Genomic DNA, 24,419 nt, shown 5'->3' with positions numbered 1-24,419 from the left:
ACCGTCTCCGATAACAGGACCCTCGAAACTTTTTACTTTACTTCGTTCCCTTTTAGTGAAAGCATTATTTGTCCGCTATTAAATAAAACACATTACCGCCGTCCAATATAATTTCCAAGTATAAAAAACCTTTTAAGACAAGCACCTAAAAAAGGTGGACGACGAAATCTTTCTAATAACAGTTTTGGTCTTGTCCAAGGTACACGTCATCGGGCGTGACTAACGAATGGCTCGCCCTACAGACCCTAAATTCTGAGTCGTAAGTATCAGTGACACGACAGCGCCGAGGCCGGCCGTCTACGAAGGCTGCCGGACATTACCATAACTCTCACCGACCCATAAACGTAATTAGAGACACCAATAACACACCGAACACTTGAAACACATTAATCCCTTTTGATTGGGGGTCAACGATCTCAGCTGTATATCAAACATTACGAGCTGAGGAATCCTGATACACTTCTTGTACAAATAAAAGTATACGGAGCCACCGTGACGGACAGATTAAATGGTAAACATCGTGTGCGCGGATACGACTGAATTAAGATCTCCGATAACGTGGAGATAAGGACTAATTTAGTGATGTTCGTAAGGTTTAAAAGATTAGCGTGACTAATTAGGTAAAATATTATAAAACGTTGTTGCTTAACTTCGATCGACGACGTTTTCGTAATTATCTCGCGACTATGTAGAGACGTACCTACATATCTACTTAATTCAAATCTTACAACCATTAATAATCCATACAGAGCCATTTAAACGTTGATAGAGATTGATAAATCTATTAGATACGACTGACGTTACTTTCAAAAATATTTTGGTTTGAATAATCATAAAGTATTTGATTTATAATAAACAACCAACAAGTATAAACATGTTATGGTTTGTTTAATCAAACGAGTTCATAAAGATAATTAAAATTCGTTGAAAATAACGATGAGCCTATATATAGACTAAATACCTCTATGATTTAATTGAGTAAACTGCCACTGTTTTATATGAAAAGCCGTTGAGTTTAGTAGTCTCTACAGTAACATTATAAACTACTTCAATCAAACCCTAAGTATAAGTAAATACAATTTCTCCCCTTTAACATTTACGTTGTAATCGCATTATAACATGCCAACAAAAACCGTTGGAGGACCGGACCAGTTTTTACTATACCTTTTTGCCACTTCTGTGGAGTTCATGGGTCTTCGTTTGGCCCACGACACCGCGTCTATAAACTCGTATATATTATTGCGGCGGCAAATCGTTTTTCTACTAAACGCTGTAATCTTTTGAGGTTATTTAATGACCAGTTTTTTTATTAACCGACGACGTTTGATTAACTAACTCCAAATTCCATTTTAATACGTGGGTATTTAAATCTGAACTGTCCACTACTGCATAATTTTAATGAGTTGTAGTCAAATTAAAATGTCTCTCCATTCAGAAGTCGGCCCACAGCCTCGGGAATTTCTATTTCCTGTAATATAAAATGAGTATAATGTTACATAGTGGTGCCTGCATTACAGTGAATTTATTTCGTAAATTTAATTAAATGACATTAGAAGTATATCGCCCTATTAATTAAAGCACCCAGTGTCTCACTCCTGACAACCTGTTTGACTTCTCACAGTTTCTAAATGCCAATCTTATGCATTCGTCATTAGTGGACGTCACAGCCATTAAACGTGTAAATATTCACCGCGCAAGTAAACTGCTTTGCAATTCAATGGGCTGGTGCAAGTAAACGAATGACCCTTATCATTTGGCGTGGCCTGGTCAGCCGTGCAATGTTGCGACGGACGTACCATCCACTTTTATACGTAATAATTTATAAGCTACGGCCATCTTGCTGATATATGGACATTACTGTTTCATGAAATGTGCGACCTGCTTCGTTTTATTTTTACAAAAAATGAATTTTCATAGCACACTCTTCGCTTTACGAAATTGAACTTTAACAAAAACATGAGACAGCGTTTCTACTAATACACAATATATAAAATGTAAATGCTAATTCAGCAAATTGCACGATTTCAAATGCAACTGTGACATTTTCTACTTTGAAATTATGGCAAGTAATAAATTGCGGGTAGTTTCAAATGACGCGTCATTATTTCGAAATTGAAACCGACCGCGCATAATTGATAAAATATTACACATGGAATTGTCGTTTAATACATTTCACGGACCATGGGGTTGGTTATAGGCAAAAAATGTAGATGAGACAAAATGTCAATCGTGTTTAATTCAAAGCTAGGGTTCTGGGACATGGTTAATGTAGTGCAACAAATGAGTCGCGCCCTAACTCATCTCAGTGGTTTTTGTGTCCAGATGTGTGACGCGAGGGTTAATTCATTCTAGCTTCTACACTAGTAACCTTTAAGTTGAAAATTGAATTCCAGTACAATCCACAGTAACCATTTTGTAAATGCGAAATCTTGCTCACCCCTGTTCACAGCGTACTGTTATTTTGTCAATAGCTTTGTCTCCACCGCTGTGACAAGTGGTGCAGTTTATATTGGTTCTCCATTTTTATTACCATTATCCACACCGATTCTAAAAAGAACAATTTTAAATGTTTCTATGTTTAATTTAACGATTATCTTCGTTTTATAATGGAGCTTGGAATATATTTCCAATCATTTGTATCTGTTTAAGTAAGGCTATCGCTGATGGCGATGGCGTAGTTCAAATTAAAGCGAATGCCCTTATCGATCGCTTTGAACTCCAAGTTATTTGTCTTTCATTAGGCTCAGATCGAGGAAATCCTGTAATGGATCCTCATTTGTATCTTCTTCTGTATAAATAATGGCGTCGAGCGACGATCTGTTCGCTTCGCCCAAAACAAATATCATTACAGAGACATTGTCTCTTGTCGTGAGGGTTCTGATATTTAACTGCACAGCTTTAAGACGGTTTGTTGTTTTATTGTGTACCTTCATCGTCTGACTTATTTAATTTATTTATATATTTATTGTCGTCTTAACTTTCTATCTTCATACAAAACTATGAGAAAGCGTGACTAAGTTTTATGCAAAGCAAAGTTGCCGCACATGCCGTCCCGTTCCACACACCATACTGAAAGTTATCAAAAAGCATAAACCCACGGATGTTCAAAGTCCTGACAACATCTCATCCGCACCATGAGATGCATTAAAAGGAACTTGCGTTTCTACAGAAGGAAATAAAGCTCCTGGCAGTCACGGCCAGTTCTTTTATTCACACTGAAGCGCGAGAAGTTAGACGGGCCAACTTGCGCATACAGAATTGTCGAATGAATTCCACAACAAGTGCAAACAAGACTGATAAAAACGTCTGCACACTTCCTAAATCACATACATACAACCAATAGACCCAGAAAGTTGAACACTATTTGACCACGTGCGTGGTAAACACAAAGTAAAGGGAATGCTCTATTGGCAGGACCCATATCAATGTATGCCGAAAAGCGAACACAATCTATTATCAGAGGGGGTGGGGGTGGAATGCGATAAAATTTTTCAATCAGGCAACCGCCGAAAAATATTTACAGTGTAACCCGAGGCAGCAAGCGGGAGGACAATATTGTGGAGCGATAGGCGAGAGGCGCCCGCGGCGACCGCGCGGCGACGCCGGCGCGAGCCTTCCGCCTCTTTGTGCCGCCGACTGTCGAAATAATATTGAACTCCGGGTGAAATACGAGCGCCCGCGGAGGGACGCCTCCTGCGAAACCGTTTTTCCGTTTCACTGAACAATAGCAAGCGTTTAGTTTAGGACTCTCGTGCCTTACGGAATCGGGTCGCACAAGGTGATAGGTATTACATTTTTATGTCAATGCTCGAGATAAAACAGTTTTATTAAACTTTATGACCTACATTCCCGTTTTACTCGTATTTAAAGGGGAAATTTCATGACTCGAGAAACAATTACGTGTCTATTTTATATGCATCGCGTCCATTTGAAATCACGGCCGTTAGGTAAAATCTTGCCGTTTTTGCCCAACCCGGGCTATTTCTTTCAGTATTTATTGCAGTACTTAATTTGCATTTCTCCGGTATTACCGTAATAATATCTTCAAACGACAAACTCCGTAATAAAAGGCTATCGCATACGGCTCTCCGTTAGGTATGGAAATTGTAAGTACGGGCCGTGAGTCCGCCCCCCGCTGTACAGCTTGGCTAATGGAAAATTGTTTATCACTATCGGGTTTCTGCGCGTGAGCACGATTATTTACGTGCGGGCCCTCGCAGTCTACCCGCCAACCAGTAATTGGCCGCTTATTCGATATCGCTTCCATTCATTTCAGCGATAAACCTGCCTACTTGTGCCTGAGGCGCGTCTACACTGTCCAGTAAGCTCCCGAGATCCTATCGGCTCAGATTAGCTCTAGTTATGATTGCACATCGGCTGCTATGAATATTTATACAGCTACTTAAATGTAAATATTTCGAAACTTTTATTTTAATTACATTTTCAAATGTTGTAAACAAAATATCACAGGAATTTTCGTAGCAAAGTTCGTAGCAACCAAATTGAAAGCATATTTTTATCCGTTTTGGTTTCGTGATCCGTGCTTCTGGCATTAGTTAAACCAAACGTAAAATGTAAATGTTGGCACTTCCGTCGTCTGATATATTTCTAGGAAAATGATATTCGCTAAATATACGCGAGTGGGCGCGTACTTGCGCTAGCCGCGAGTCGCGCTCTCCCATTCATGAATCAACTTCAACATTACCTAACCGCCGCACGAGACGACTAAAACAAACATCACGCTATGAGAGTTATTAATAAGAGTTGCGAGTTCAATGAATCCGAGCGTATGTACCGTATTTAAATCGCTGTATCATTTCGATGTGCACCAAACTCATACGCGTTCGACCTCCCGCCGCAGATTACTGCAGCTCTACATTTAATGAGCACTAAATCCAACCGGGCTTTTGCGGAAATCAATTACAATATCAATTTATATTTATGAACTCACCCATCGATCTAAACGATTGTATATACTTAATTGACTGTCATAGTTAGCCTGGTTTATTACTTCAACGTGTAATTAATATGGCCATAGATTATGCCCGCCGTAGAAAATTCTCATTCCAAAGGCCATTTTGACAAATGTTTTTAATTAATCCGTTGGGTGTGATCGGTGTCGAATAAGGCAGCTATTTAAGCGGACAGATTCCAGGCGTGGCAGACTGCGGTCCCGACGAGATGTATGAGCGCCACATCTTAGCGTTCTGTTTATTTGGAATATCCTTTTCTCTCTTTTTATGATTCTCGTCTGTGTAAATTCCTCGTTTCGGAACGCTTCAATCTAACTTTCCGCTTTAAATAATAGTAAGCAGTATGTATGGATGATAATTTTATTCAGTTTCTTTGTAGTGAAAACGTTCGTCGAGGGAGGAAATTGGCATAGCGGGGTGATGCTATTGTTATACATTTCGTTTTAAATTGGGGAGCTTTCTTGAATTTACACCCGTGACTTGCAATAGGAGGGTGCGCCGAGGGCTCTCCTCAGAACTAAGGCTACGTGTTTGTATCGATTGATCCGCCAAGTGTTTTATTCGAGCACCTTTTAATCTTTTTCTTTCATCAGACACTCGAACGAGTCTTTTAGATACTCTCATTGTGCATTCTTCATGAATACCTTTTCCATTTTAATTTGCGTTCAATATGAATTATGCGAAACAATCATCATTGAAAGCCTCGCCCAAGTTCGAGGCGCTTATTTTGCGTTTATCTCATTGTTCTTCATTCAACCGACGAGGCAAATTAGTTCCGAGCCATCTTAATACAAACTCGATATCGTGGTTACAAAATGTTGTTCGTATTAAAATATAGTCGATAAAATCTTTCGATCGTTTTCGACCCTCACAATGAATGTTGGGGGCGTACTCAAGTCGACCACAAAACAAAAACGAAACGTTGATATATTGAAGAACAGACCACAACTAACCTTACGTCTTTTAATGATGAAGAAAAAGTAAGCAAATGACTAAGGTGAACCTTTGAAAAGTTCCAAGTTTCGAATAGAACATTACATTTGCATTCCATAGATTCAATTGCACAACGCACGGGTCGGTGCCCGCTGATAACATTTTACAATATGTCGTACACTGCATATGACAACTTTTTAGACGAAACTACAAGAGTCATCTGCAAACCGTTTACGCAAATAGCTTTCGGCATGTTGTCGACAACCGGTCAAATACCACCTGTTTCACTGCAAATTAACTAAATATAATATGTTGACATTTCAATTACATTACAAAAGATGTTCTGTCAGCTCACATAACGGCTAATCGCCAATGTTATTAATATTATGAAAGAAACACTGAAATTACAACCATTTGGCAACAGTTCAGTATTCCTACTGATAGTGTTTTTCGCATATTATGAATATTTTTATAGGAATAGGTATTATGGCAGATTAGCTGTATAGAGTTTATGTATATTTATGTACTTACCTGCTTACTGACTATGCTGTCTACATCGCTTGCCTACATGTAAACATGTTACCACAGAGCAAACCACATAGTGATAAACTATTTTATATATTTCTCTCATACCATTAAACCAGTTGAGCGACCAATCATTTTAGGGCTAAAAGCGTTGTGGTTAGCCTCCGCAGGCCTATATTTAGGGGCGCGATGCAATAAAAGCACATCGCTGTCCGGCCCATTCCCGCACGACTGTGCAAGATAAATGGAAGGTCCGGGCCGACCGCGGCGAAGGAGACGCGTTCTCACGGCCCGTGCCTGCGTTTCTTTCTTTTTGTTTCATCTGGTTTCCGAGTTAGAGGTCGCCGTTGCTCGCTCCGAGACTAGAAGTGACCGCTGCACGCGCGATTGCAGCGATAAAAACTGTGCGACAGCGGCGAGCCTCGGACGACTAACGAGCCTTCACTTACCTGCCGATGTTTTTGTAATGCGCCATTCTTATGCTACATTACTAGGACCGTTACTTCCAATGATAGTTACGCAGCATTCAGTAATAACGAGCCATGTGCTAGAGTATGTTTGTGTGAAGCTTCGAATGTGTAAACTGGTCGTGATCCCGCCCGTTAATTAGACACGGCTCTCGCACGGCGCAACACCTCTGCTCATTATTTACCGCTTCATTAAGAGCTCAGTCGCGACGAGCGCCTGTCAAAATCTCGCCGAACGCCCGTCCCGCGTCCGTGCCGCGTCCGTCCGCCGCTTGAAATATCGCAGCATTGTCCTACAATAACGCTGTCGTCGGCCTCGTTAATTGTCTTAGTCGACTCTCTCCTTCGCGGGATCTTCTTTATTTGAAAGCGCAACTTTTGAGCTCATAAAATAGAATGCTCGTTTCCGTTCCAAAACAACGCATTGCGGTATTGCGCAACATTTTATTACTAAGCCACAATTTCTTTTAACAAAAACAAAATGAGAGCGTTCGGCTCATTTCGGTAACGTGCGGACACCGTACCTCCAGCCGGTAATAGCACCGACGTTACATTATAAACAATAAAATCCATTACTTTAATGATGATGGATTTCAAAAAATCAATTTCGTTTACAGTTATCTATGGATGTCGGCAGCATTCGCAATCGCGAGTCGAATCTCTCGTATATGTTATTTTAGACGTTATTTATTATAGGCTTTTTCACTTTTTGCGAATGAATTACAGTCGTACATCATCATAACATCCTTCTACAAAAAATATTAGGTATCTACACTCGTAACGCCCCGTTCAAACAAGCTTTCAAAGAAAGATTCAAATCACCATCAAATCGAGTTACTCAAAAATTAATTACACACTCATTAATTACATTTCTCAGCATCATTTTATTTAATTAATTTTAATAGACTACACTAACCGGATCTTCTCGCAGAAATTAGAAGAATAAACTGTGAGAAACGAATAAACTATTACAAAGCTCGTCTAGGCTGAACTGGTAATTTAAGATAATTATATGTTATTGGAACCAAAAACTATTATTCAAAATAGCTGTACCATACTACTAGTTACTTAATGCTAGCAGGTGTGGAATTTCTACATCAAGCCAGCCCGTGAGGAAATTCTTGCAATATTTCGTATTTTAATTTTATACGCACATTTCCTTTAAGGACGAAAATAAAAAGTCGTGAATATTTGACCACAGTGAAGCACAAAAATTAACCTCCAGTATTATATACAAAGTCCACATAATGTACAAAGGCGGCGGACATTTTAAAAGCCATTTAAGGCCAAAGTCTGCGTGCCGGAGCATTGTGATTTCTGTACACGTTTTAATGAATTCGTCCTTCCGAACGTTCGTCGGGCTCCTCGGCCGCTATTCAAAAGAAAATTACAGTCGAGAGCCTCTTCGAAACAAACCCTTTAGAAGTCACGCTTCGTTCTCGCTAAACTTGCTCCAATTATTTCTATTCTCTTTTTGCTTATTCCTTTATGCGAGAGGTCATTATATCGGCGTCAGTTGGTGAGCGGCTCGGACGCCGCACCATATGTTCTCAGCGCAGCCTTTAAATTTAGTCGTGACACTGAAGTTCGGATAATTGATTAATGGCTCTCGGGGCGGACGTGTTTAAACGCCACGGTCATCGCTTTTTGCCGGAATCCCCGGTAATGATACGTTCTGATTGTCTTCGAGGGAGTTTAATAAAAGAAGCGCCATATGGCGCGGGCCACAGATTCGCTCCGACAACAGTTGGCCATAACATGTTACGACATCGATACGAGTTCTCATCTACCTGCTATCAACGGAAACTTGATTTTTTACGCATTTTATATGTCTACATACCCAGTGATGGAATTTAATTCCAATGTTTTCAAATCACACTTGACATCTGGGTCACCTACTTGTAAAAGTTATGACATTTATTATTTATGTTTTTCATCTGTTCTCCTGAAAGTTAGACGAGGCGAAGTTAAAAATTGACCCAATTCAAATATCCAATTAATAAATGTCGCCCTTGTTTACGGATTCCAGAGGTCGCCAAGTTTTGTATAAACAAACAATATCGAAGGAAACTTGACGAACTTGTTGATGTTTAAAAGGTTGCTCTATCTCAGTTCGGACTAAAAAGCTTTTCATTTTTCCACGGAAAAAAACAATTGAATTACTTCAGTAAATTAGATCAGATCTATCAATAAGGAAGTGCGAGGGGATTGATTTCCGTCGTACCTACAACAAGTAATGAAAATTATTTGAGTCACCCCTATTTGCGAGGTCTTCGACAGTCGACTTTAGCTTTAAATGTAGTATTTTGTGCCACAGGTTGGGCGGCGCGCCGATGTCGAGCGGGATGGGCGGCGGCACGCTGGGCAGCGGGCACTGCCAGCTCGCCAACCAGCCGCTGGTGATGCCGGTGTTCCCGCTGCGCGCCAGCCAGCCCAGTCCCGTCCCCGTGTACTCGCCGTCACGGTTTCACATAGACAAACGGTGTCAACATCGGTGCACATGGAAGTGCCTCGCCATCGCCATGATATGCCTCTGTGTCATCTTAGCGGCGATGCTCGCCTACTTTATAGGTAAGTGCTATTGATACATACAATTTCCTCTAAGTAGGTATGTTATATACAAACAAAACAATATGCTCTTATTAGTAGACTTATGAGATTCCCGCGACCCACTTGACTCTGTCACTTTGTCACTATTAAAATGGGTCGTTGTTATTAGCCATACAAACCGACACATAAGTAGATCTGATAATGTGAGAATCTGGTCATCTGTTTATTGTTACTTCAAAACTTTTTAACATCAGAATAATAGAGACTAAAGCCACAATTCGTTTATAATAAGGCTCGGTATAATTCGGTCAGACAACAATATTCCAATAAGGCATTGTAAGGCTACAAAATCGAAGTAACAATCTCACGGAGTTTCAATTTGCGATCGTTCATAGATCACGTCTGTTTTTTCCCACGTCTACATTTCTCATGTTGTTAAACACAAGATAAGTTGGACCATACCTTAAAATATAATCTCGAAATAACATCTCAAAAACATCTATTTTTAATTTAATCAAATTAATCGAATACCATTCTATCTTTATTATAATCTCAGAAGTCTGTGATATCATGAACTAAATTATGCAATTCATGCATTCTACGTCCATTAAGTAAGAAGCTTGTTGCAATTCCCAACTTGGTAAACTTATAACTACTGTACTTAAGTTTGATTGAAAAGTTGCGGCCTGATACTTATGAGCGAGAGGACTTACAGTTATTCCTTCTTTGAAGTTTATTGTTAAGTCTGAAGTATCTTTAATACATTATACATACAATTATAGTGAAACCATGAGCTTAATCTACATTTCTTAATAATTTATCAGAGTCTACGGCTAACGAACACCGATTTCGAATGACAGTTTTAACTGCACAGTTAAACTAAGCCCGTGTAGGCCGTTCATTTTATATTGAAATATCCAGCGTGGAGCTACACTGACGATACATCTTTGTTTATAAAATCACAGCGGGATATGCGGGACTCTCGTTAAGACAGTATTTATATTAACTCGCTCGGAATGCCGATTAGAATATTCATAACATTATTCTTTCACAATCCATTAGCGTTAGTGTACGAGCTTCGTTGGGACAAACGAGACAAAAGTTTATTGTAACCGTAATGACGTCATGTAGGGTTCAATCCATTTTAACATTACCAAAATGAAATAAATTGTTTTTTAACCCATAGATATCGGTTAGCCTTTTAGTAAAACTGACTCCCACGTTTGTTACAAAGGTAATTTAATTTAGGTATGGACCCACCGACTGTGGTTAAACAATACCGCAAAATGTTCGCGGTTTCGATGCTTTTGTTGTCCTATCAAAAATATTGCTGTCCATTCAAATTGCTGTTACAAATATAAATTCAGACCTAAACTATTAATGTTATTACACGTCTGAGCCTAATCCCTGCAGCTCGCAATCTGATTGTTTTACCAGATTACAAAGCAATGTAAAATTGCACTCGTATGCTTTTATCCCCTTAATGCCGAATCGTGCCTGAAGCGGGATTCCATCCAATTAAGGGGCTAGTTCTCGTACTGTATGATTGGAAACCGACAAAGGCATAGCCCTCGAGGGTTACACAAGATTATATAGTCCCTCGGACTTAACTCTACACTGAAACAGTAGCAAAAATTACTCTTGCTTTTTTATAAATTGCAACCTATTTGTGGACATAAACATTTCCAACGAACAAAGGAAATGTTTATAATTTAATGGAACACGCACAGTTTCTGCTTATTGGTCATTTGTTTATTTAACGTTTTTAGCTTTGCATAATAATTTATTTTTCAACACAAATTTATTTTATAACCACTGAGTCGGTAATCATGCGTCGTAAAACTTGTTGAAGCACATTTCAATCAAAGTTTTTCTTCGTGTTGTCCGTAGTCATGCTAACGGCAAACATCCATAAAAATACTTTTATTCATTTTATCGCTATACGACCAAATCATAATAGAAAAATATTTCCATCATCACACCAGAACTCGATTGAAAGGTGATAAATTCAAATATTCACTCGGCCCATGCAAATGATTTGATTAAACATTGATGTTTCAACGAAAACAGACGTTGACCATTAGTCTTTTACCATTCTTTGTTTAGCCGGCATCACAGAGAGGTTCGTAAAAAAATAAAACAAACATCAGAAAAATATAAATGATGCGCCTAACGCAAGGCAACGCGCGCTGCGTGCCTCGAGCCCGCGCGCCCATGTTAGAGCCGTTATAAATTATCTTACACTTCCACGTCCCATGTTATTTCTCTACGAATACATCAGCCACTCGCAATCCCTGCGTACCGGGTACCCACCAAACGACCAATCATAATTTATACATGCAAAATGTTACATAAATCGCAAAAATAAATCCCTGTTTGATTTAACGACGAACAACTAATACCTTCCTCGCAGTATAATAAAACAATACATTACGTTTTATATCTAATGGAATGGCACATTCTCTCAACTGCATGTAATGCTTATTGCTGTACTGAATGTGCTGTACTTACCTACAGTTGTACATGTAGCGAAAGTATTTCGCGCTAACGACTGAAAGACACGAAACTATAAAAGGACTTTGCCAGTTGCAACTATGTACGAGTACAGCAGTCTTCGTTTTACAATGTAAATTAAATTATATTGATTGGCATTAGTAAAGAATCAGACGGTATGTCCTCAATAAACTCAACTAACAACCGGTAAAGATTGGTTTTGAGTAAGTAATCTGTTAGAATAATCAAGATAAGTGTATTGTTATCTCTAAGTGATCACCGGTATCTCTCCCGAACCGCAAGCACACGAGGGCCGCGGCCGCGATCGACGACGCAATACTTTTGGCCTATATCCGAACACACATTTACCCTGCCGGAGCCAAGCCCTCGCAATTACTATAACAACTCGAACGATAATGACTGTGTATTCTTCGTAACTCGTTATTACTGAAATAATCATCCCGGTACAATTTTACACTCATAAAACATTAAAGCTTTTGAATTAATTTATCGAGTTACCCGGAAACACTAGTCCGACAGAAGTGTAGAGTTTTCCATTAATGACGTAAGCACTCTCAAAGAAGTTATTTCCGAAATTCGACCCTAACGAGGGTGAGGAAAAAATGTGTTTTTACTGTCAATGTCGTGGAGCTATTTGGTGGAATGAGAAAAAGAAATAAGTGCGGCTAAAGAGTCGTATAAATGTGGCCACTCGAGTTCCCGGAATTCTTGAGGCGCTCCGAGTAAGTACAAACAGTAAACCATATAGTCAATAACGTTCAACTTTACAATTATACTACACAGAGAAAAACAGATTGTTTGTTTACGTAAAACATAAATGAACTCGTAACTCTTTACAGCGTTTTAAGTACTGAACTTTGAAGAGATAAACACGGACAAAGTTAGAATGTTTCAAGTGGTAGACGTGGTTTCTATTTTTATAGATTTGCACCTAGTTGTGCGACGTCACGCGAATCAAGTATAACAGTGGAACATTCGTAGAAACAATATGTCGTTGGGTGCACAGCCGCATTGCCATTTACACAGAAAGTGCTCACTCGCTGTAATGTCAGGAAATTACTTTTGTTTATTTCCCTTCAAGCGAAGCCTTTTCAGAGTGGAGGGTGGCCGCGGTGGCAAATTATACCTAATGCCGACTCAATTAGAGACTTAAACGATGATTTATTCCAAATTAAATTGCTTTAACTCAAGTGTTCCTATTTGTTTAGCTTCTAGTGGTCTGTATATCTTACGCCAAAATAACACAGGCATCTTACTTCTTTTCAAATCTCTTTTATTTATTCCGAAAATAACATACAGTTATGTAGACCTTTTTGAAAATGAAGTTACACATATAATACCTCTAAATTATGTTACAAATAGTTCACCTGTAACGTACATTGATGATGCTGGGTAGTAGAGTAATTGTATTAATTTTTGAGTACATCAACGTTGAAAACAGTCGTTATAAACGCTCCTCGAATGTCTAAACTATAGTTTCAATTTAAGTTAAGCCAGCGTTCTATTAAACAGTTTGAGCAAACACTAAATAATACGGTTGAAGCACGCTACGTGAACCACTAACTACTTCACTGTAGTTTCGGCAACGCGTTCTACTTCATCTGAAACAAAAACTTGTTTACAGACTACATAACGAACTCATATGAACACTGAAGGGCTTCATATTACTTTAATAAGACAGAAAGCATGTATTCAACATAGTATTACGCCTCAAAAGATAGGTAGAGGTGCAATTTTCGCCAACAAAACTTGAGTATCCCGTTAGAAAACACCTATTAAAGTGTTAAGTTGTGAAAGTACGCAATTTACAACACTTTTTCACACACAAAACAACAATTTCATTCTTTTTGAGTATTTATGTTATTGTAATGGGACAATAACAACTGCTTGAGATGACACTAATGTCCGCACTTATCCACGATGTTATTCTAACTCACAGATATAATAAAGACTCGATAAAATAAAGTCCGACGATTCTTCCTAAAAGTAATGTAATGAACCGAGTAGATGTAAGGTGTCTCAAGTCAATGAGGCTTATCGTATCGGATCTCACTTCATTTAGAGGCCCGTTAAATTATACAGGCGAGATAAGGCAGCATGTAGCATATCGTCTATCGATGGCTGCGGCAACCTGTCCACTTCAAACCGATATAAGCTTTTTCTAACACGACGACACACACGCCTCGAAATTACCACATTTAGATTTCCAAGAGATAATATCGAAACCAATGAATCTGTTAAACGCTACCTATTTAACTACATATTCTAGTTTCAACTTCCACTTTTTTTCCAAACTTTCATTAAAATAATGATCACGATTCAAATAACAATAAAATATTATTCGGACACGCCTCCTGGCGTTTCGGATATGTATCAAATAAAACTGGGTCTATAGTTTAATCCGACATAAATCTCCGGGTTTGCGCCGGTAGTTTTAGTGATATAATGAAAAAATGTGAACCATCTGTTGCACCCTTCATTACGTGTATGGTGTATGAATGGGGCAAATACAGCACCGTCAACTTTTTAATGTAATTGAAAATGTGAGGGCCCCAAATGTTTTATTAAAGCTCTCACAGCGAGCATTAACGCTTTTGAAGTGGCTCGCGCACACGTTCAACGTGATCGCAAATGCTTTTGTTGTTGCAATAATACTGGAATAAAAATAACAAACCACTATTTTGTAACCAACATATGCAATTAAAAAATAGGACGTGAACATTTGTTCCGTCAACAGCTTATTTATTTTGCGAAACGGCCGTTGAAAAGCGCTTTCAATAACAATATTTTATGCGCTATTCGGTGAAACTCATCAACATTAAATACAACTAAACATATCTGAGGCACATTCTACATCCTGTTCTAACCGGTACTGCGCATCTTTTTGTACCCTTTTTATTGACCTTGTGTATCGATTAGACCTGCTGATTTATGTTGATTATACAGGACACGGCATTTGTAGGAGCTGCACTCAGCGGGTGTCGTAACATTTCTAATATAAGGTACAATTTCATAAATAAATCTCACATATACTTCTATATAACCACCACGTTTCATGAAACATAACTTTATTTAATGACAACATTTTATGATGATGTAATCAAAATTGGGATTTGTTTGTTCTCGCTGAGAAAATGGGACAAACAAACCGCGGCCTCGTGCGAACACAGTTAACATGCGCAAGGAACAAGGACAAGTATATTAGATCCTGCGTGTAATGAAAGGAGACAGCAGACATGAACACGGAAAGATTTATCACGTGACTAATACGAGAATGTGCGACGGCGCGTCCGTCCCCAGGGACACTATCAAACGAGTTTCGCTCCCCCAACGCACGATGCAATCTATGCTGAATCGTATTACAATAAATTGTATTAACTCGAAAAATAGTGGAGATAGCAAACATAGTCCATCTGCACACAATCGTCGCATGCATCGGCCGGCGACTCGTCTCCTCGAGCACCCTCCATTTCCTACCCGCGCGCTCAATACACAAAATTTATAGATTTTACGAGGGATCATCGGCAAAACTCGCGACTTACCACATTGTCATATTTTATTTTCTTGCGAGGAAATTACGTCATCTTTGATGGTTTATCTGAAAACATCGTGTACGGTATGTTATTATTTTCTGTGTGGGGCTCCATCTAACTGAACATAATGTGGGTTGAGCTGCTTCAAAATATCCGTAGATTTTCTGATAAATAAAAAGAAAGTACGTTGTAGGTATGTGTCGATCTTTACTTGAGTAAGTGTACAGTCAATAATGTTTTATTTAAACAAAAGCCTGTCGCACATCAATGGTCGATCAAGTTTTTATTCATATTTATGACTGTCAGTAAGAGATGTATATTTATTTCCATTCCATCAATATTTGATGCGGGGCAATGCACTAGACATGTTTCACTGCTCCGAGCCTTTGAACTCAGTATATCCCATTTTAGAAGTATGATTTTAAATCCATCTTGACATACGCATGTAGCATTAACACTGAATTTAAATTGCCTGCTTAACTATGGGCTGTTAAGCCGATAAAGGTTATTGTCATTGAAGATCTACCCTCGGCACGGTACAGTAAAGTTAAATTGTCCAATCCTCAGCGCAAACGGCCAAATGGCGACAACGTTTCGCGATCTTATCTCAGAGTAAATCTTGGGGATAGATAGGCAACTGTTCGGCAGGCTAGATAACTTAATTGCTCCGACACCGCCGGGGTTATCTCGATCAATAATACAACACTGCAGACACTTGACAAAGCACGTCACATAAAATATTCACACATTAAATATAATTGGTAAATTGAATCTACAAAACTTAACCACATGTCTCTTAACAAATTACTAAACATTTTAATTAGCCGGAACAAAATCTGGGTTGCGTCAATTAAGTCTATAGGGATTGATTTATTGCCCTTGACGTAACGCACGACATATTAGGCGCACATCCTGCGCACGCTCCGAAACAAATAAACGTTGCATCCCCATCCGAGCACAAATCCTGAGCGATCGTGAGCTTCTTACTGAACTAATAAATGAACGCAATAAATTCTCTTTACATTACTGACATTCAATGGCTCCCTTGCAGTTTCTATTGAATATTCCAACGAAGCATTAAGAGGAAAAGAGCCTCCTATACATATTTTAGCGACTTCACAAAATATGGACCTCTAAGAATAATAAATTAAATTGATAGATTCTATTTGATGCTTCAGTGGTTTCAAAATAAATAGTAATTTCGGTAAGACCCGTGTCTTCTAAGCTCGTGCTTTTCTTGCTACTTAACACCATGAAGAATTATCCAATTAGATTGCGTAGCGCGGCATTTTATGATCGATTCGATAGCCAGCAACTGTCGCATAATGAGGAGACAACAGCATTCTCCTGAACAAGAAATAGTTGGGTGTCGGCGAGCCACCTACGTGCTTTCTGGAGGCCGGGCCCGCGGCAGCGGAACCAATCGCTCCGTCACACCGCCACGAAATGCAGCATAGTCGTGCTTCGCTTAATTAAAACCCGACGGGACATCACGTCTTCTTCCCCGCATTCATGTAACTCTTAAACTTTAAAATGACATCTCTTATTGTGTCGCATTTCGTAACACGTTGCGCCCAACCGACGCGACGCGACGCCCGTGTGAACTGTAATAGAATTACATTTCGGCTACTGGGCATTATCGATGTAAGCCATCGATAAGAAACAAACTTAACGGAAACTTAATTGGATGACCCTGTTCGAGATAGATTTGGATCGGAGATCGGCTATAAATTAGTAAAAAATACAATTAAACTTTTATACTTTATTAAAAGTAACTTTTTTGTTTGTTTCAGCGTTATCGTCAATTAAAAGTAATATAGACAATTCAAATTGTATTCTGGTACAAGATGTAAAAGCCGTAACACATGCACAAGGAATTAGAGATGCTTTATCAACGTCATCACCGTCAGACGGTATGTAATACACAATTTCATTTTACAAATTACGTCTTACCGTAACTCCTATAGTATTGCGATCTAAAAGATTTCGCGCGTTTCATTGCAGAATCAATATCAACTTCATCATTAGGCGGGTGGTCAACAACAGCAGAAGCGGCGCTAGAGTCAGCAGTAATACCTCAACAAGCGCAACAAGCAGCGCCGCCTCCTTGGTCACCCGCGTTAGAAGTTAGAGAATTCGACGAGTTACACAGCGCTACTATACCTGCTTATCAATTTTGGAGTTCTGAATTTCGCAACAAGCAACCCGCCTACGTTAGCCTTAACTTCACGGTTCCCTGGGGAGCTAATTTTGCCGTATATGGCAGACGCAACGTAGCTCCTAGCGTAACACAATACGACTTTGTTGAATTTATTCGAGGCGGCAGGGTTGACCACAGACTACGGCGCAGAAGAAGTCCATTCAGAGATAATCCATTTCAAAGTAGTTTAAATGACTGGGACGCATTGTTAAGCACGATAAACCCATTGCACAAATGGAACCATACACTAAGCAAACGTTCAACGGATATGAGAGTAAACGTCAGCATACTACAATACCTTGACACAGGAAGATGGTTTATATCAGTATACAATGACGAACTGCAGCCACACAACGTTGAAATGATCGTTTCTGAGGCGGAAGGCGTCACTAACTCTTGTCCAGATGATTGCTCAGGTCACGGATCTTGCTACCTCGGAAAATGCGAATGTATGGACGGCTATGAAGGACACGATTGTTCAAAAAGTAAGTAGAAAATAGTTATGGAACAAGTTATATGTTTGTAAAGAAATACGCAAGTAATAACTCACAATTGTTTTCGCAGGTGTCTGTCCAGTTCTTTGTTCGGGGCACGGTGCGTATGCAGGTGGTGTATGTCACTGTCTGGAAGGGTGGAAAGGTCCGGAATGTGACGTTCCAGCACACGACTGTGAGCCGGCCGACTGTTCCGGGAGAGGTCAATGTATCGCCGGCCATTGCCATTGTAAGGCTGGATGGAAAGGGCAGAAGTGCGACGAAGGTATTCAAAATTGCCTACTATACGCAATTCTTAGGAGTGTAATAGTTTTAATTCATTATCATTTATGAGTTAACATGTTTCGTTTTTGTTACGTGCAGAGGACTGCCTTGATCCAACCTGCGGTGGCCATGGCTCGTGCGTGCGAGGTAGATGCGTGTGTCGCGCGGGATGGCGAGGTGCCTCCTGCAGTGAACGTGACGCTAGGGTACAACGTTGTCTCCCTGCATGTTCCCAACGTGGCGTATACGACTTGGACGCAGGAAGATGTGTGTGTGACCCTCTCTACACCGGAGATGATTGCTCGCAAGGTAAGGCCACTAAACACCCAAACAGGTTTAAATCGTTAAATGTACTTACATTGGTATTTTAACCGTATTTGTACGTTGTAGTGGTGTGTTCATTGGATTGTGGACCGCATGGTGTTTGTGCCGAGGGCGTTTGTCGCTGCGATGACGGCTGGACAGGCTCCATGTGTGACCAACGACCTTGTGACACGCGCTGTCACGACCACGGCCAATGCAAAAACGGCACGTGCGTCTGTACGCAAGGGTGGAATGGCCGGCACTGTACTCTGCGTAAGTTTTTATGTTATTTTTATGGTTTGTTTCATGCAGCGGATTTCGAATATTATTTATTTATAATTTTAACTGGTTTTAAGGGACAGAAAGCTGTATCTACGTATTATACGAATCTTTATAATAACTATTTACTTATTAAATCATTTCTGGGCCCTTATTATATCCAGATGGATAAAGCGGTAATACTTTATCTAATTGCTCAATGTACACAGCTGGTTGTCCAAATGGCTGTACTCGTCATGGACAATGTCTTCTGGAAGATGGAGTGTACCGGTGTTCCTGCGCCGACGGCTGGGCTGGCACTGATTGCTCCATCGCACTTGAACTCTCTTGCAACGACAACGAGGATAACGATGAAGGTAGGTGCCTCTCTCTTACAGATAAAATAGGCACAATCGTAAGACCAAATAAATTTAAAACGATCCAAAAAAACATATTGGCTGTCACTTGACAATGGGTACACTTTTGAAGATGGCATGACGGACTGCTCGGACTCGGAATGCTGCAGTCGACCAGAGTGCGCTGAGCACATCATGTGCTTAGCTTCCAACGATCCTGTGGAGGTACTCCTCAGGAAGCAACCGCCTTCTGTCACCGCATCCTTCTATCAGCGCGTCAAATTCCTCATCGAAGAAAACTCTGTCCAGAGCTACGCACACATGGACGAATACTCCGAAAGGTATGTGTAGCATAAGACGAAGTCTCAAAAATGTTAACAAACACCAAATCACTTCATGTACGTAAAAGATGTCGTTAGTAACTAAGACTAACCAAATGATAACCATTATAGGATCAGAACTAAATGACAATACAACGATATCTTTTGCACCCAGTTGGTTTAGGACTGACCTGTCGGTTTTGCACTATTCATGAATAATTATATTTGCACTTTACAATGATTTTAGATCCGTGATATCATCGCCGTACTGTAATGTATATCCGTAAGAAGAAGATACAAAATTCATGACGACATAAATTATTTAGGAACTAGCACCTTCACCATATAATTCCCGCTCATCTTCCTAAACCTCTCCGAGGATTTGGTGTGGTTATTTTAATTTAATTGATAACTTCAAATACTTTTATAACTTACAATTTATTTTCTCATCTGGTGGAAGTGTTTTGATTTTCCTCTGTTTTCTCGCGAGTAAAACATTATGATTTATTATTTGCGATCCTAGCATGGTTATGTTTTACCATTGAATTAATTGTTTTCATTATGAGTTTTGTTTTTTTGTATTTTGTTATTTTTTATTTTTTCACACCAGATCCGATGTGTTGTGTATTGTCTAATGTTCATCCCTTGTGTGTGTCTAACCCTACCTGTTTGTCTAAACAAAACAAAAGCGTATTATGAATAACAAAATGAAAATAGAAATAAAATCAAGCGCTCAAAAGCTTTCGAACAGTTTTGTTTGTCTTCTCAAAAACAAGATAACTTTATATAAGTAAATAAGGTTAAAGAAGCTGAACTTGAATCATGAAAGCGTTGTCCAAATCACCATTTGGTCGCAGCTTAAAAATAAACATTTTTGCAACTTGTAATTGACGTAATTTTTCTTCGGCTAATACTTTAAACCACTTAATTTAATGTCTTTAAAAGTGTATATCAGAACAAACTTAAACGCGTCTTTCATGATCTAAGTTCGTAAACAAATTCTTAAAGTTTTTATTTGCCCTATATTTATCGTGTGCGTTGATAAAACTTCGAACGATCTCTTAAATAAATAAGACAAAGCAAAACTGAATAACAAAAGTAGTCAACCCACCTCGCTTAATATGCAAAAGCGCCTCTAAAAGTTTGTTTGCATTAAAACACGAGCCGCTTCACTATTTTATTTAAGTTCAAGAGTCTAGAGTGGTTATATTGCGTTCTGGCATTTGTTCCATCAGCCCTCGTAACCGTGACACATGACGGAGTTCCTCCGTGCATTCACCATCCAGCATGAACTTTCCATATTCAATCTTTGGTGCAACCTACAACAATGTTTTTTTCTAAATTTGTCCAAACTACCTACCTAATGCATAATTAGCTGTCGGTCAACAGTGGTGGTTGTTCTAATGCAAACGGGCTTCGTCTGTGAATCGATTCGTTACTAACAAAAGTTTAATTGGTAAATACAGTGTTAAAACGCAAGGTAACCAATATAGACGAGTGCAATCGGCCGGAGCGGTTGCAAAACCGGGGTGGGGTTGCACTGAGGGATGTAGGTATCTGTGTAGTAATCTGTCCTGTCTTTCTGTGTCCCTGTGCCGCCGTGTGTCCGCCACTCCTAGCGAGTTCTGGAATTCCTTTACACCATGGTAAGTGTCAGTCAGCCCGCCCTCGCCCCTCAGTGTTCAGTATCTGTTCACCTCTTCCCTTTTGTTGCGAATCCTGCATATGAGTGTGATGCCGGTGACCTTCGCGTGTCCCACAACAGACACGCGGACGGTGCCACTGATGCTTTTTCACTTTTCGTTCAATCCTTTGTCTGTATTCGTTTCATTCTCTATGTGTATGTAACATCTGTATGTTTGTCTTGAATGTTTTCGTGTGACTGCGACAAAATCCTCGCAATCTCAGCGTAAATCAAGCACCGGCGACGCCCGACGCCGTCGTCGGTCCGCAAACGTCGCGTCTCTTTTCAAATATGATTTGCCGCAGTCACAATTGTATTTTGTACTGTTTATTTGTCTCGTCTACTGTGCTTATATTATAGTTCACATATATACTATGGAATAATTTTGTTATACTATATGAAACTTAGGAAAATCATTTACGCTTTCACGCAAAACGTTTTTAACACAATCGATAGGAATAGGGCTTGCAAAATATACAAATCGACGCGAATTGTATATTATCAATTGAGCAAAATTTCAGCGAACACGCAAATTAAGCTTCAAATAAACTTACCCTTTTATGTGTTCCTTACCCTTTGTCTGCGTCTTTCATCTGTTAACCAACCCCCTACCCTTCGCCCGAGCTCTTTATGTGTTTAGATCCTCACCCTTTGTAACTAACCAAAACACAACTTATTTGAATGTACTCCTACTACTTCACAGCGATACTATAGCAAAATTGTCGACATTGTACATTACAACCATCGCTTCCATTAATCAGTCATTGACGACATTTTATTACACTTTGAAATTGGTGCAACGAACGTATTTTTCTAGATTTATTTCATCGCTTTCAGAACTGTCTGCCTCTGCACAAGCATTTACTATCGAACCTTCTGCATTTTGATGTCTGAATGGCAGCACAGTTCTTAAAGCGTTGTATGTGATGATATTATGACTTTTGTTGTATAACATTCTTCTTACTGTTAATGTGTTTTGATACAAATATTTAAATAATGTTGACTGTCGTAAAACAGCAATAATATTATTAATGTCTTATCCTCTTTTCAGATACATCTGTACTTAGCTAGTTTGTACGTGTGTAATGATTTATAAGTGCCCCGTAACTTGTTACAGATGATATTTTGGGAGGTGCCTACGAACTTAAAGTGTATTTTTTAGATTTAATTTTCGTAAGCGTAATGTAGATTGTATTATCAGCCTTCACGGAGAAGATGAAAATGTGATATTAATTAATTTCTTTAGCAGTGGCGTTGCAAAGAAAAATATTTTAGTAGTTAGACAGTTTAGTTATTACACTTACACTATTTATTTTGATTTTTGGTTCATTATACTTGTCTAGTATTTTAAATGTTTCTGTTATAAATGGTAAAAAGTTATAATATATATGTAAAGTTTTGCTGAGGGCTTTGCTTATCGACGTAGTAGCCACGACGCTAACATTAATCATAAAAAGTAATCGTGATCACAAAGAATACATTTTATTATTGTTGACGGTTTTATCTTCAACATTTTATACGAATGCAGATTTATTTTAAATTACATTTTGACGTCTAGACACTCAATCTTTGTAATGGATCATTTTCTTATCAAATATTCTTTTTCAAAGGTTATCGTAGTGTTAATGTTGAGATTTTATTGCGTGTATTAAATATGCAATAACTATTTTTGAATTAGGTCAAGGAAGGTTAAAAATAAAATGAATCGACTGACTTAGATTAAGTAAGGAGAAGAAACCCAGAGCGAGCAGAGATTATAATTTAAACAACTGAACATCACACGTATAATTCGCTGAAAGCTTTTTTTACCACGTTGATAAGTCTGCGTTTGACCACCAACCCGCTTACTGCCAGGACGGCGAAGCGAAGATGTGGTCGAGTGCAAACAGTGGGTTTTTAAATAGAACAATCTTTATAATAATAGTAGTATTATTACAATGGAATACACAACTTAACCCTGGGTACAACACCAAACCATACCATTCCAACTCCGTTTCTTCTAATGCCTCGTTTGCATTGCCCTAGTATTTAAATCCAGTAGCAAAGTACATAATAGGTCTCTCTAGCTTCTGTCCCAAAATCGAAGCAAAAGAGTGCTACTAAATACTCGCTACTTGACTAAAATACAAGTGTAGTGCAAACAAGGCATAAGAGATAGAGTTAAAAGTAGAATTCAATACACATATGAAATCCCATGCAAATATCTGGCTAACGTGCTTCGACTAAAAGGTGTAACTAGTGATTACCTAAGTGAGTGTTATAAATGAAAATAATAGAAAAGGGTCATCAACATAGACAGCTTCTGACAGTCCACCTGTAAACAGCTTTTCTATTCGAGCGAGGCTTGTCTACGTAAGAGGATGTATCATAATCTCCGAGAAACTTTATTTACGCAGAGATTTTAAAGATCGGGTTTATCAGAAATTGCTACGCTGTTTTTGTCAAACCAAGTCTCTTAATTGAATTTTACAACACATCCGTGAAAAGAATCGTGATAGAGACAAATGTATCACTACACTATGGATAGGCTATTTCATTAATAGTACCAAAGATATGTCATGAGAAAACCTCAACTCAACTTATGGGCAACTATATTATTTGACTCCGAGCGTCAAACATTGTGTCGTTAGTTTATTCAAGCCGACCAATCAGAGGGCGAACGCGCTATCGTTTACTTTAAACGTAAAGCAAACTCGTACTAAGGGTACTGATATTAATACTAGCTTACCATTTGCTGTTCATTTATCTTTCCACGTTTATCCTAAATAGCGGTGAGCACTAAGTCCCGAACAAATCTAAATGTCGATATCATACATGGTGTCTTATATCCTGACACGCTATTTGAAATTTCGAAATGTTCATAACACTACCCGACCCGAATGTAACAGAGCAGTCGTATCTGTGTGCTCAATAACAATGTCTGTCATTGTCATGTCCCTTGTCAATGAATTCCTATTGTGTTCTGATACATGTTTCTCCTAAAAATAACTTTCCGTGTATGAAATACTTACGCAGCATATTTTTCCTTAAAGATCCTTATGATAA

General features: G+C 39.0%; 1 protein-coding gene across 20 annotated transcripts in view; it reads left to right on the top strand.

The window, feature by feature from the left end:
• Nucleotides 1-24,419, top strand: part of LOC118263928 (teneurin-a) — a 330,884-nt gene that overhangs the window by 264,985 nt on the left and 41,480 nt on the right. For 3 of the 20 annotated variants that reach the window (XM_050705301.1, XM_050705302.1, XM_050705293.1), the window contains exons 8-15: nucleotides 9,201-9,469; nucleotides 17,289-17,408; nucleotides 17,479-18,180; nucleotides 18,260-18,454; nucleotides 18,553-18,762; nucleotides 18,844-19,029; nucleotides 19,245-19,391; nucleotides 19,504-19,711. The exons of 15 other annotated variants lie outside the window; for them this stretch is intronic. In XM_050705301.1, the coding sequence (XP_050561258.1) occupies nucleotides 9,201-9,469; nucleotides 17,289-17,408; nucleotides 17,479-18,180; nucleotides 18,260-18,454; nucleotides 18,553-18,762; nucleotides 18,844-19,029; nucleotides 19,245-19,391; nucleotides 19,504-19,711 (2,037 nt within the window). Of the gene's footprint in view, nucleotides 1-9,200; nucleotides 9,470-17,288; nucleotides 17,409-17,478; nucleotides 18,181-18,259; nucleotides 18,455-18,552; nucleotides 18,763-18,843; nucleotides 19,030-19,244; nucleotides 19,392-19,503; nucleotides 19,712-21,309; nucleotides 21,337-24,419 lie in introns of all 20 variants that reach the window. 2 more of the 20 variants (XM_050705294.1, XM_050705295.1) reach the window with 1 other exon arrangement.

This window comes from Spodoptera frugiperda, chromosome 27 (assembly GCF_023101765.2).
Source record: "Spodoptera frugiperda isolate SF20-4 chromosome 27, AGI-APGP_CSIRO_Sfru_2.0, whole genome shotgun sequence".
In the NCBI taxonomy this organism is placed as follows: domain Eukaryota; kingdom Metazoa; phylum Arthropoda; class Insecta; order Lepidoptera; family Noctuidae; genus Spodoptera; species Spodoptera frugiperda.
Note: the sequence above shows the minus strand (reverse complement) of the source record. Positions and strands in the feature narration are given on the sequence as shown.